The sequence below is a fragment of the Thamnophis elegans genome, chromosome Z (genome assembly GCF_009769535.1).
Source record: "Thamnophis elegans isolate rThaEle1 chromosome Z, rThaEle1.pri, whole genome shotgun sequence".
Classification (NCBI taxonomy): Eukaryota; Metazoa; Chordata; class Lepidosauria; order Squamata; family Colubridae; genus Thamnophis; species Thamnophis elegans.
The window spans coordinates 115,792,880-115,807,540 of record NC_045558.1 but is presented as its reverse complement, the minus strand read 5'-3'; the positions used below and the strand labels follow the sequence as shown (position 1 = coordinate 115,807,540).

Sequence of the window (14,661 nt, the reverse complement as noted above, 5' to 3'; positions counted from 1 at the left end):
GAAACTCTATCAGTGTAACGGATGATGTGAAGGTTAGCTCACAAAAGCATGTCTTTTAATCACATTTGCTAATGATAACCACCTCCTGACTGAGCAAAAAAAAGTAACTTCTGATTTTAAGCTGTGCATCTTTGGCTCCTGAGCTATCATGATTGCTAAAGGTATTTTTTCTTTCTATTTCTTTCTTAGTGATAACCACCTTCCACTCTAAATCTGAGGAAAGAAAACAGGAAATAACGTCTTAGTGTCTATGAAGATTCTCAGTTATCCAGGTCATGGTTGTCCTAAAGTGCTTTTTCAGGAGGCAACTTGTACTTTCTTGTTGTTGTTGTTTTTTTGAAGATGTTTCGCTTCTCGTCCAAGGAGCTTCTTCAGCTCTGACTGGATGATGGATTTATATTCCTTGCAGACAGTTGGTTATTTGCAGTCTTTTAAGGAGTCATTAAGGCCACTTGGAGATTTGTCTGTGTCCTTTAATGATTCTCTAGAAGAATGCAAATGACCAGCTGTCTGCCAGGAATATAAATCCTTCCATTCCTCACCATCCAGTCAGAGCTGAAGAAGCTCCTTGGATGAGAAGTGAAATGTCCAAAGAAAAAACAAAGAAGTCCAGTTGCCTCCTGAAAAAGCACCTTTGGGATAATCTCTTAATGGAAAAAAACATCCAGCTATTATCTTCTGTTCCTGATACTGTGCCTTGCGGGCTCTCTTCCCTCTAACCCTTTAGGGGGGGAACAACTGCATTCTCTACAGGCAGAGTCCGGTTGGCCCATGCAGAGAGAGTGCTATGTGGTATAGAAATTAATAAGGACCTCTTAGGAGTCAAGAATTGGATGCCTCTACTTATGACCTTTGCTTCTGCTTGTGGTTTCTTTTCATTTCATTTCTATGGTAAAGTCTTGCACTGCAAAGACTCATGTATTTGTCAACTGCTTTCTCTAACTGGATGTCCAGCGTGAAAAGGAAGTACTGTAAAAAAGAGAAGAAGTGCTGATTAATAGAAGGATAGAGAAAAAGAAGGCAACAAGAGGAAGGGTTTAAAATCTTCTCTCCAAAGCTTGCACCTCTTTTGCACTTCTTGCACAGAGGTATGTCTTGTTGGTGCTTTTCTGCACAGAGGTATGTTTGCACAGATGAACAGGTGGCTCACACCTCATCAGCTTCAGACGACCCTGTGGTACTACTTTTTTTGACATCATTTCTATCTCACAATATCTGAAACTTTTTTGTGTGTAAGAAGATAGACTCACAATTCTATTTACTTGCCAAGTTTACTTTTACCTGATGGGCATTTTTTGTCGGAAACTGGAAGTAAACATCAGAAATCAGCAAAAAAAAAAAAAAAAAAAATCAAAAATGATTGTCATGTGATTGAGGGCTGCTTCAAGCAGTCATAAAGTCAGTTGCCAAGCATCCAAAATCCAATCGTGTGTGTGTGTGTGTGTGTGTGTGTGTGTGTTTGTATGTCACAATTTTACGGTAATTCAAAAATTGTGTGTGTGGCTAGTCCAACTCCAAGGCTTTTTTGAGGGGGAGAGGCATCTATTGTAACTTCAAACAATTGTTAAGCTACCAGTCATATTCCGAGGACAACCTTCAGTTCAAATAAAAGATCTTAGGAATTGTGGAATCCACTATAAGAAGAAAATGTAAAAAGGAATTAATGCTCTTTGACCAATCAATCAGAGGAAAGCCTGTGTTTAGATCTAAGATTAGATAAAGGACCTAGGTTTCTGTAACTAGGTATTTTTATTAATGTTTATTATTCATTCGTTTAGATTTACCTTCACACCATCTTGGCTTCTTGATATATTAGCCCTGTTGTTCATTTATGGAACTGGAATGGGAAAATCATTAACTACCCTTAAGGTAACCTCACAAGCAGGTTCTAAATCACCTGATTTTATTGGCCCAAGTTAGATTTCAATATTGATTTTTATTAACACTTTTTCACAGAATGTCAGGTTGTTTTGAACCTTACATGAGTTTTTCCGTTTAAGAATAGAAAAAAGCAGATACCATCTTCCCCATACCTAGTTTTGCAATTCCAGGAACACCCAACCTGTTTCTCAGCCAGAGATTTAAAAGACAAGTCAGACTCTACCACAGTTAGAATATTTGTATTTGAACATTGCCTGAAGTCCTTTGGAAAGCAAATGGAAATGCTTCCAGACAAGATTTGCATTCCACAGTGAACTCTGGATCAAGTACAGAATTTTTACAGGGGTTCCGGACATTATTACCTTTCATATCTTCCTTGTATTTTCCCTCAACTTTTTTTTCCTATTAAAAATATTTTTCCTATTAAACATTAAAAATTATAGCCACAGAAACTTTTATTTTTGAAAACAGTCTGGGATTATATGATGTTTGTCAGGGGCTCCTTATTAGATAAAATGAGTTGGTAAAACTTTTTTTGGGAGAACGATTTGAAATCTTGTGGGTTAGATAATCAAGAAATAGAAAGCGGGAAAGTGGATTGGTGTGGCTTGTTTTGGACAGCAAGCATAGGAGACTGGAAAGAACATTTCCTGGTGCCTTAAAGTGAAAAAATGACATATATATGCTACTAGAACCTTTGTTCCTATAACAGTGCAACAAAGCACAATTTTTGAATCGAAGTATCTCAAGTGAGCTAATTTACACGATGCATTCAAAATTTGAGATCCACTATTCCCATGGAAATTTGGCAAATTTTATAAAACATTTTCTGATACTAGCCTGAATTCGTAGGATTTGGCCTGTGAAGACAGTGTTCGTTTAAGCTAGTGCTATGGTCAATAGGGGACGTGGTGGCTCAGTGGCTAAGACTGAGTTTGTCGATCAGAAAGGTTGGCAGTTTTCAAATCCCTAGTGCCGCATAATGGAGTTACCTCCCGTTACTTGTCCCAGCTTCTGCCAACCAGCAATTCAAAAGCATGTAAAAATGCAAGTAGAAAAACCACTTTGTTGGGAAGGTAACAACTTTCCGTATGCCTTTGGCATTGAGTCATCCCGGCCACATGACTACGGAGATGTCTTTGGACAGTGCTCTTTGGCTTTGAAACAGAGATGAGCACTGCCCCCTAGAGTTGGGAACGACTAGCACATATATGTGTGAGGGGAAACTTTAACTTTACCTATGGTCAAAAGATCAAGGCTACAATTTCTCAGACTAATTTGTAGAATTTATACCAGTTTTCAAATATAGTTCTTACCTTATCCCCAATCCAAATATGTAAGATATATATCTTATATATTCCATCATATCTAGAAGGCATCAAAGAAGGTTGTTTCGAAGAGAACCAGGATTTTCTTCTCTCCCTCTCCCTTGGCTCCTGATTGCTTGGATGAGTCCTTGCAGTTTCTTGACAAGATTTTGGAAGGGTTTGGCCATTGCCTTCATCCTAGAGTGAGTGACTGACCCAAGATCATGTAACTGGGTTTGTGTCTAAGGCAGGACTAGAACTCCCAGTCGCCTGTTTTTTGTCTGATGCTTTAACCATCACATCAACCTGGCTCTTTTTAAGAAAATCCTTTAGATAAAATATGAAAACTGCAACGGTTTGCACTACAAAAAATAACATTCGGGAAATTGCGACTACCTGCATTAAAAAACGATTCACATGACTCCTAAAGACAACCCCCACATACATGAAAGAATAGGAGGGAGAGGACCAATTTAAATGCACTGGCCCTGATGACTTTATGTTTCCACATTTCCATCATTTATTCGCACTAAGCGTCCCCGAATAAGCACTGTAGGATCGGGAACCGTAAATTTCCTCAGAGTTCCATTGCCTCATAACCCACTTAGGTCCAGATGGGAAGGCTGAATACCGCGTCCTGTGGCCACAAGGCATCATGGGAGTTGTCGTTCTGTGATGCAGTGGCGACAGACGTCGATCAAAAACACGCTACTGCGACTGCGCCATGCTTCTTCTTTCCGCGAAATGCCTTTCGGGAGCTGTAGTTCATTCCCTTCCTTCTTCCCAGTCGCCTTTGCAGCTTCCGTTGCCGGTTTGGCCGCCAGAAAGTATGCCAGGGAGCCGGGGCGGGAAGCCCCGAGAAGCCGCCAACCCCGCCGTGGGCGGTGGGACGGAGTCGGTGACAGAACGAGTCCTCCGGGAGGCCCACTCGCTTTATGTGCAGCAGGGTCATGGTGAGAGCTGAGGGGATATGATAAAAGGGGGGGGGGGGGACTCTTTCTTTTTTGTGGGGTTAAACAACATTCCAAGTGTCTGCCATAACTTTCCCGCTCTGCTCCCAGGTTTGGTGTCCATAGGAGAGCGCCTGGGCCTGACCCTGCTTCCCCCTCGCCGTAGAGTGACTGTCATGGTGATGGGCAACCACAGTGCTGGGAAGAGCAGCTTTATCAACTGGTGAGCTGAAGGGGAATGCCAGAAAATCAATCAAGGGAAGTCAAAACTGGGAATGGCACAGTGGTGGGATTTAATTTGTTTTAATACTTGTTCTGTGGGTGTGGCGTGGTGGGCGTGGCAGGGGAAGGTTACCGCAAAATCCCCATTTCCTCCCAATCAACTGGGACTCGGGAGGCAGAGAATAGAAGGGGCGGGGCCACTCAGAAGTGATATTTACCGGTTCTCTCCAAACTACTCAAAATTTCCGCTACTGGTTCTCCAGAACTGGCCAGAAACCCGCTAAATACCATCTCTGGAATGGCATCATTAGGATACGAAACCAAAGGGTGGTGGTATGAGTGCAGGGCATTCTGGGAAAATCATAATGGAGAAGGTGGTATGGCACAAGGCATTCTGGGAAAATCCTAAAAAGTTATCCATAGTACAGATAATCCTCGGCCTACAGCCACAATTGAGCCCAAAATTTATATTTTAAGTGAGGCATTAATTAAATGAATTTTGCCCCTCTTTCTTGTTACGTTGTTAAGTGAATCACTCCTACTGTTAGGTTACTAGCACTGTTGTTAAATCAGGTTTCCCCCTTGATTTTTCTTGTCAGAAGGGTCACAAAAATGACCCCTGGATAACATAACAATCATAAATTGAATCATTTGACAAGAGTCTGAATTTTGATCATGTGACCATGGGGATGTTATAAAGGTTGTAAGTGTGAAAAATTGTCATAAATCACTTTTTTCAGTGATGTTATAACTTTGAATAGTCACCAAATGAACCATTGTAAGTCGAGAACTACCTGTACAAAAAGTTGGAGGCAATCTGTAGTAGTTCAGGTCTTGCAGAAATTGTTGCTTCTAATTTTTTTGAAATAGATAGATAGACAGACAGACAGCCTTTATTGTTATTATACAAAATAAGTACAATGAAATTAGTGAACTATAATATCTGGTTAAAAATGGTGAAATTATTGCTTATTTATTTCCATTGGTGATTATTATATTGGGGAAAGACTTCCATTTAAAATGGCAGTCTGAAAAGCTGAACCTGTCACGGCTCCTTCATTTAATAACCAAGAAAGAAACCACTCAACTCCAAGTTTCAGAATTAAGTGTACTTTTACTGATTATAAACGATGAGAAGCAAAGCAAAGCTGGATCTGAGTAAAAGAGCGCAAAAGCAATAGATATCAATACATGATTCACCCCCCTCCCCTTGGTACCCCAGTCCATAGTCAAATCATAATTCACCCAACTGTCAGTTGGGAGACATCTTCAAAAATCATCAGGTTGGAATGCTGGACAGTTGGCCTCAGCGGGAAACTCTCCTCCTTCCACATGCGCAAACAGATGGTGAGAACAACCCACAATTAACAGTCCTCCTGCACAGAATATTTCCCTCCCCCAAATACCATGGCCTTCCTTCCCGTTTCAGTGGCAGCCGAAAAGCAAGCGGCAAAACAGAGGCTGACAATAGCTCCTCTGAGAAAAAAACCCTCCACTCTTATACTTCTGGCCAAATTTATGTTAAAAGTAGTGATTAAAGGCTACTAAGAAAAGATTCATGAACAAAATGAAAACAGTTTGTTGATTATACTGAATATGATCTAGAGGAGTTAATATTTTTAAAAATAGTTTTAAAACAGGGAGAGGGATTGTAATCCATAGATACCTAAGTTATTGTGTCATTGATACAAATGATGTTGATGTAATTGAAGAACAAATGGGTGTTGGGACACTTGTAGCAATTTACCAACCCAGGACATTTCAGGAAATGGGCTCTGAATGTGTTGTAATACTGTACTTCCCAACTTTAGTTCAGATTTGGCCGTATTTTGCAGACAAAGAAGAAAATATTCTATCTTGGTTTTCTTGACATATTTGTGCAGGTATGTGGAGGAACACATCCAACGTACTGGGGTTGCTATTGAGACTCAGGGCTTCACCTTCATCACCAGTGGAAAAAAGCGAGAATCTCTCACGGTGAGATGAGACATTCATTTTTAATGTAACATTGTACATTATTTGTACCCTATGACTATCATTAAGTGTTGTACCTTATGATTCTTGACAACTGTATCTTGTCTTTATGTATATTGAGAGCATATGCACCAAAGACAAATTCCTTGTGTGCCCAATCACACTTGGCCAATAGAGAATTCTGTTCTGTTCTGTTCTATTGCATGTATCACTGTTATGGCTATTGCTATTTAGCCAGTAAGACTTACCCTTATTCAGTATGCCAGGCACTGCCCTTCCTTCCAGGCAGTCAATTCTTCCTCTCCTCCAGTTTTGTTTTGCTTCGTTTTGTTTTCCTATCAACAGCCAATCAACATGCAACTATTGAATATACATAAAGATATATAAAAGTTTCTCTCCCCACCCTCTACATTTCTCTCCCCCTAAAAAAAGCTTAGGTTTCTCAAACCTGCTGATGTTTTCTTCCTGTGCATGGGTACTGCAGATTTGGTTGGGGAGCTATAATTCTAGCAGTCTTAATCACAATAAGACAATAAGCAATGATAAAGAATGCAGAAACTTATGTTTCACAACATTTGGAGGGCCACACATTTCTCACCACGTAGACCAGTGATGGCTAACCTTTTTGTTGCCGCATGCTGAAAGCACGTGCACACACCTACCTATAATGCAATGCACACACAACCCCCCCCAATGTGGCTTGCCCCTGCACACATGCGCGCATGACTCCCACATGCAGCCTGTGCGTGTGAGCATGACACACCGCATGAGTGCATGACGCATATGCCCCCGCACCCCGATGCATGCATGGCAAAGACCCGAAAACCAGCTTGTCAGCAGGAGGCACACGCGCATGTGCAGTAGAACTGAGCTGGGGTGATGGCTCGTATGCCTGCTGAGAGGGCTCTGCGTGCCACTTGTGACATTCCTGCCATAGGTTCTCATCACAGACCTAGACTATGCAGTGAGTTTGCTGGTGGTTTGGAGCAAGCATGTGACTTAGCTTCTAGGGTCACATGTTATTCAGATGTTTGGACTTTCAAACATTACTTCAGACAGGCATATTTTATGTATCCAAAGAGGAAAATGCATGAGAAACAATAACATTAATATTTAATTAATTCAATTGTAATATTGCACTTATTTTCCTCCTGGGCCCATCTAGCCTTTGATCATACACACTGACATCTCACATAAAAGATCAAAGGCAACCTTCAGCCTTGAAATAGTCATGCAAATTTGCTAAATAGAACTTGTCTAATGACTTTAAAAGCTATCTGCTGTAGCCATAATAATATCATGTATGCTAAAGCCTTCTTTTTCTCCACTCCTTTTCTGCAGGGCAATGCTACACTCCACCTCTATCCTCATTTTCAGATTTTGCAAAACTTCAAAGGTTAGTTGCAGCCTGAAGATAAATCAGTAGTTGGCTTTTAATTCAGAACAGTGTTGTGTGGCCTGAATGAGTATTGCCCTTGATCAGGAAGCTCACATTTAAAAGTTGTGGTAATTGATCATTGGCATCTTGCCTGTAATAATTCATGTCGGTAATGAAATTTGAAGTATGGTGTCTGGTTTAAGGATTATTAGAAGGAAAATATTCTTTGTTATCTGCTAATGGCAAGAAGTTGCTAGCAAATTTTTAACTTTCTGCTCTTTATCATTCATTTAGGAGTGCCAGAATATCTGAGTACTGAGATTTGTACCTCCAAGCAGAAACAATTTTCTCTGATCACTTTTCTTGATACACCAGGCTTGGTGGATGGTGATATGAAATACCCTTTTGATGTGGAGGGAGCACTGATCTGGTTTGGTTAGTATAGCTTCAGGAAACAGCCTTGGTTCCTGAAGGAGGATTCTGTTAAACTGGAGCCTGGCCTCAGGAAGTCTTGAAAACACATTTGTTTCCCAAGTCATCCTAGCCCTCAAAATGAAATAGATGTGCCTGAGAAAGGTTGAAACTGAAGAAGGATTCATATAGGTAACCCAGGAATGGTTTCAGTCTTAGGAAAAATCCTTGAGAGAACCATTTTGGGTTCTACAGGCATGGTGATGGGAGAAAAGATTTTAGGACAGGGCATTTTCTATTGTAGTAGCTCTCAGCTTGAAAGAAATTGTTTACTGATTTATTATTTCCATAAGAATTTTCTCCCCATGTCATATAGCACCCTAAGTCCTTCCCTTGTAATCCTGTTCAGGCCAACTCTGCGATCTCATCCTGGTCTTCTTTGATCCCATGGGGCAGGCCCTTTGCAAACGTACCTTAAATATAGTGGAGAAGATCAATGAAGAGCACGGAGACAAGTTACGCTTTTATCTGAGCAAAGCTGATGAGGCAGGCGCTGAGGGTGACCGACAGGTAGAAAGTCTCCCATGGATAATGGGGTGGGGAATGGCCATCTCATGGAACAGAAGGAATTAAGAATGGCAGTTTGTAAAATTATATATGTGTGTGTGTAATCTTTTTCTTTTTGTCCGACAGAGAGTGTTGATGCAAATTGTTCAAGAACTTTGTAAACGCCCTGGCCTCAATAAATGTGGGTTTGACATGCCTACAATTTATATTCCCAGCCCCAGTAAGGTGAGTGACAAGTTTGAATTTATTTTAGATGTAAGATTGAAGCAGAAGCCATGATTAATCCAGACTTCTGGAAGGATGGGTGAGCCTTGGGGTAGATGGAAGAGAAAAGCTTGTTGGTCAGCGCCTTATGAGGATGTGGAACAAATTGGGACTGAAAATAGAATGCTGATAGATTCTCTGCAAAATGGTGAAATGGGTTTTGCACTCACCCTTAGCCGATTCGGTGCGTTAATCAGATTGAGGAGGTCTGTCGCACAATTGAGAAGACCATCAGCCAGACTGTGCAGCATACACTCAATGCCTTGGAAAGGGATTGCCAGCTCATAGAAGAGGCCACACAGCGTTTGCTAGAGGATGACAAGTAAGAACATAGCATTGTGGGAGTGAAAGACGTGACATCTGAGAGGTCCTACCATTTACAACAAAAGAGGGATGGAATATCAGATCCCACGTAGAAAACTGGGTGTGTGAATTTGTATATAAGATGGCAAATTAAGTCACCTTGTGATGAGATGGGTGGCAAATTTAATTAATTAATTAATATAATAAATTGACAAACTGAGTGGAAAATTCTGAGTTAACAACTGTTGAGAGATAAATAAAAGATTGCTGTGGAAGGAAATTGAGTAGAAAGTGAATAGAAAATGTACTGAAAGCATGCTGTTAAGCCGTTAGCTTGACCTATTTCAAAGGATTGTTGTGTAATTTACAGCACAGTCTTGCTCACATTTACTTGGAAATAAATCCCACAGAAATGGAGCATTATAAGTGCCTTGAATTGTAATGTAGACTTATCTAGACTCCTTTAAGGGAAGGCTGGTTACATATACAACTATTTCAAATATAATTGGGACTGGAAGGTTCTGGCTGCTGACCTTCACTTTAAAAGGGGTGAGAAGATTACAGTTAGAGGGGGAAAAGTCCTAGGAAACTAATATCTGGGAGAGTTCTGAAGATACGTAGGTTATTTCTAGGGCTGTGATGGTGAACCTATGGTACGCGGAGCCATATTTGCCAGCATGGCATCCCTCAGCTCTGGCACGCATGCGTGCACCAGCCAGCTGATTTTTGGCCTTCCAGAGGGCTGGGGGAGGCCGTTTTTGCCCTCCCCAGGCTCCAGGAAAGCTTCTGGAGCAGGAGGAGGGCAAAAAATGGCCCAACAGGAAAACCGAAAGTTCGTTCCCTGGGGAGGGCGAAAAAGAGGCCCAATGGGTCCACTAGATTTTTTTGGGTCTTCCCAGGCTATAGGAAAGCCTCTGGAGCCTGAGGAGGGCGAAAATCCCCCCCCCCCCGAAGGGGTGTTGCACACACATGCACAGGGTGGGTTGCACACCCATGCTTGGGTGACGCCCACAATTTTGGCACACCTTTAGAAAAAGGTTAGCCATCACTGTTCTAGGGGAATGCAGGATTTAATGCTATTCAGCTAAATTTCTTCCCGAATCCTATATGCTGATTTTGCTTTTACGCTTTTTCTGTTACTCAGGGAGGCCAGAAACAGCAACTTCCGTGCTTTCTTCCGCGGGGTGTTTCTGGGCCTAGCAGGTTGCCTACTGCCTATTTTTCTTCTTCTGACATTGATATTTGGTACAACATTTGCTCGCCAACTGTGGACCTTGGTCCTGGGGGAGAAGCAAAGCCAGGCCCTGGAACTATACATAGTAAGTACTTTGGTATCTGTTCCCTAGGGTCCTGAAAGCATCCTTTTCTCACTTTATAAGTACCCTTCAAGTAAGCCTTCTTCTACTTTGCATAGAAAAAATGGTGCAGGACATTGGATTCCATAACATCAGAGTCTCAACTTTCATGCCTTGAGGGTGTGGGACACAGGTTTTTCTAGCCTCACATCCACAAAGCAACACAAACTGATGGGTAGGATTTTAAAACATGCAGCTTCTAAAAACTGCAGAACAAGAGAGAAAGAGAAAACAGCACAAAATCTAAGGAATATATGTTATCCATTGATAATTAAGAATGGTCCACTATTGCAAAATTCAGAATCCTGGATATTTTTTTCTTTCTATCTTTTTTCCCAGAAGAAATATGTAATAATCAAGTTTCTAATTCTTATACCAATAGAAATAAAATGTCTAAAGCCTGCTGTAAGTAGAACAGACGATAACCTAAAGGAAGGGTGCCAAACTCAAGGCCCACAGGCCGGATCCAGCCAGTGATGTGATTGGATCCAGCCCACAGGATCATCCTGGTCTACCCAGTGTGAAGAGGAAAGATCAGGCCAATGTAGCTTCAGCCTGGACTACCCAGTGCAAAGAGGAAGTATGCCAGCAGTTTGGAGAGTGGTGTCAAGCTGGTCACACCAGTGATGGGTTGCAGGCGGTACGCCCCAGTACGGGAATACCGGAGCTTGCCCAGAGCACCAGGTACCATTCCGGTACGATGCTCTTGAGGGCCCACCCACCGCCCAAGCTCCTTACCTGTCCTTGAAAGCTTTTGGTACTTCCACGCATCTGCATGGCGCGTACAGTGCCTGCATGACACTCTGCCAAGCATCTTGAAGCTTGCGGAGGCATCGCTGGTAGGTACGACACATGCACGCGGCGCATGCTGCGCACGTCCATGTGGGCAGCGCCAGGCCTGTTGCAACCATACCGGTTGCAACGGAATCCAGAACCCACCACTGGATCATACCCACTTAGTTGGCCATGCCCACCCGGCCCCCTAAGGTCAGCCACAGCCCTGATGTAGCCCTCAATGAAATTGACACCCTTGGCCTAGAATAATAGGATAAAAGTCACGTGACTCTGGTGATGCTATGACGTTTGAAAAATGGTCATAAGTCATTTTTTCAGTGCCGTTGTAACTTTGAATGGTTGCTAAACAAACTCTTGTAAATCGAGGATTATCTATACATTATTGCCATAGAATTTACATGTTGTTGTAAGAAATGTATTTTTATATTATTATTTTCTTAAAAGTGGCTACACTTATATTTTCCTCAGCTAACATCGAGTATGCCATTTATTCTTAATTCTAATTTTTAGCAGCCGGTTGCATCAGTCTGGAAGTTTGTCCCTGAAGATCAAACCTTAACAGTATTTTTTGGTCTTCTCTTCCTCTCGATCCTCTTCCTACTCTTGGCCAGCTACACTCTCAGGTAAGAGCATTCCTGTTTACCAGGAACGGCTGTTTACTGCACTTCTTATAATGTTCATTTGTATCTCTTGCCCCACTTAGAATGAAGCCCACTCTCTCCAGAAAGCAAAAGCGGCAGCTGGAAGATCGACGGGATTACGTGTTGGATGTGGTCTTGGCTAAGAAGGTTAATGCTTTAGCAACTTGTATAGGGTGGTTTGAAGTTGTGCCATGAGGCCTGGTACTTATTTTGTAGGACCTAAATGGAGAGGGACATGAATCCTGTTTAGATTCTGTGGGGGCTTGAAAGGGATTGATGAGCATAGCAAATTTTTTTAAATTGCTGTTTTTCTGCAGAGAAAGCTCTATGAGGAATACCTTCGACAGAGCATTGGTGAACAGGACTTGAGCTGAAACTGGCCTATTCTGAAGAGATTCCACGCCCCTCTTCTCCCCTCCCTCCTGCCCCCCATCAATACCCAGAAAAGAGCATTTACAATGGCAAGCCGTCAAAAATCTAATTGATCCAATCCAGTTGCCATCTCTCTCACACCAGCTGGATAGGGATGGCATCCTGGGCCCTTTTGAACTGTGACTAACCATACCTCTAATGTCCTACATCAGAAAGGATTGATTTACTGGTTATATTTTTTGCTAATCTGTTTGCTGCCTGTGGATAGAAAGATGTTTTTCAGACTTATGAGGGGACCGTAGCGGTAAAGATCAAGTCTGCCTCCAGCTGACTTTAGGGATGGTAGAGCCTTGCCCGATGTGAAAATAGGCAACTTTATAAACCAGTGATCTGCTTTGTTGGCTCCTATCATGATGGGCAGAATGCATTTGCACCAAGATGTAATGGGCACCATTTCTGGATTGCTGCCTTAGTCGTTCAGTGACCTAAAGCGACAGTTCACATAAGCTTATGCTAAATGTAGCATAATTCTATTTGTCATTTGTAGAATACCTCATATTTCTAAATGTACCAGCATGCTGCAGGCATGCAGATGACTGTATTTCCCTTCCATTTCATATGAGCAAGTGCCTTTATGTGACTATCTCTTGGGAGTGCAAGATGGGACATGGTTCCCGGTAACAGTCTCTCATTGTTTGGTCATAGCCCAACCAATGCCAGTATAGTACTTAACACTGTGAGATTTCCCCAAACCTGTGACTTTCTAGGCTTTATAATTTATTCAGCATCCCCTGGAACACGCTGGGAACCCCAATCCAGCTTTTTCTCCAATGCCATGAAGTATAAGTTACGTTGAAAAGAAGCCACTGTTTTGGCCAGTTCAGGTCACTTGATCTCACTGCCCTGCCTTCATCAATTATTGTATACCAGAATTATCATGGCTGTATCTGGAAACAACATTTTGCTGACTCTTCTGAGATGCTGTGTATTAAGTCCTTCTGTAGTTAGACTTCAACTCCCATCAGCCTTAAGCAAAATAATGTAGCTCATCATGTTATAGAGGTGACAGAATCAGAATTTTTAACAGGGTCCTTTATAAAAAGTGCAACAAAAAAATTTGAAACACATTAACTTCTGGCTTCAATTTGAGCAAAAATTTGCTATTTGGGGATAGGAAAACAGTTGACCGCATTAGTCTGACTCTGGTAACCCATTAAGATAATTTTGGTAGCTCTTTATTCTCTGTTCCATATCAAGTGGGGGTGGGGGGGATTGGTTTGCATTGTCTTTGCTTCTCTTCAAGCTCTCCATCTTGTTTGCATGAGCTTCTGGAGAGTGGCAGAGATGAAGGTTAACAAACCAAGTTAAATATTTGCCAGAAGTTACTTAACATTTATTAGAATGCATCTCTTCTTGGGGCATCGAACTGACCTGAAATCAAAGGACTCACTTTTTATGCCTTGTGCACCAGCAAATACTGCCAAGGTACTTTGGAAGGGTAGAGGGAGGAATTTACGTGTTTAATAAAAGCTTATTGTAAAATCTGCCTCAGTTTTCTTCTGCTCACTGTGAAAGTCTGTGCTTCATTTCAAATAATTGCAAGAAAACAGTTAAGCTGGTTTTATTTAGCATGAAAAAACACAAATGTGCATCTTAAGGAACTAAAGATTGAACATAATATGTGTGTGTGTTATTCCCTCTATCCCAATATAGGTTTATCTTGATCCATTCTCCTGCCCACTCCCTCTTTTCCTAATTTATGTAAGGTTAACATTGCTACAAACTCATTTTTCCCCACACTATAAAGTTTACTCATCTACTATCTTCATCCCTTTTTAAAGAGAAAAAATGGCTACAATTAATAAAAGCATTTATAGATGAATCAACACCTCCCTCAGCATAAGTTTCAAAATTATTTAAGACATCAAAATATACTGGTTTTGGGTTTGGTTTTTTTTTGAGTGGTGAGGAACATTGAAGGGAAAAAAAGTAAGCTTAGGACAACTATTTGCTTTTCCAAGCCTAAGTGTACAATCATTCCATATGCTTTTCCATGATTAAGGCAGTGGATTTTTTTCCCCCTGATGGTTTTGGGGTGAATTGCAGCCTTCACTTTCACTCGCTCCTGATGTGAGCCGTAAGACTATCTACCATCTTCCGTAATTCAAAGAACCACCAAATTACATGGCGTCCATCCGTCAGTCTCCGTATCCTCGTCGACATTGCCATGGTGTCCAGAAC

At 41.6% G+C, this 14,661-nt stretch overlaps 1 protein-coding gene across 3 annotated transcripts; it reads left to right on the top strand.

The window, feature by feature from the left end:
- The first annotated feature begins 3,979 nt into the window (after nucleotides 1-3,979).
- LOC116522086 (EH domain-containing protein 1-like) lies at nucleotides 3,980-14,661 on the top strand. 3 transcript variants are annotated; one of them, XM_032236691.1, is made up of 12 exons: nucleotides 3,980-4,141; nucleotides 4,250-4,361; nucleotides 6,244-6,337; nucleotides 7,676-7,730; nucleotides 8,007-8,147; nucleotides 8,533-8,693; nucleotides 8,817-8,915; nucleotides 9,131-9,276; nucleotides 10,402-10,576; nucleotides 11,921-12,030; nucleotides 12,111-12,195; nucleotides 12,366-14,661. In XM_032236691.1, exons 1-12 carry the CDS (start codon nucleotides 4,018-4,020, stop codon nucleotides 12,420-12,422), a joined length of 1,359 nt encoding a protein of 452 aa, XP_032092582.1. In that variant the 5' UTR covers nucleotides 3,980-4,017; the 3' UTR covers nucleotides 12,423-14,661. The 3 variants fall into 3 exon arrangements, with proteins under 3 accessions (XP_032092582.1, XP_032092581.1, XP_032092583.1); XM_032236690.1 differs by having other exon boundaries at nucleotides 11,918-12,030; XM_032236692.1 differs by lacking the exon at nucleotides 8,007-8,147 and having other exon boundaries at nucleotides 11,918-12,030.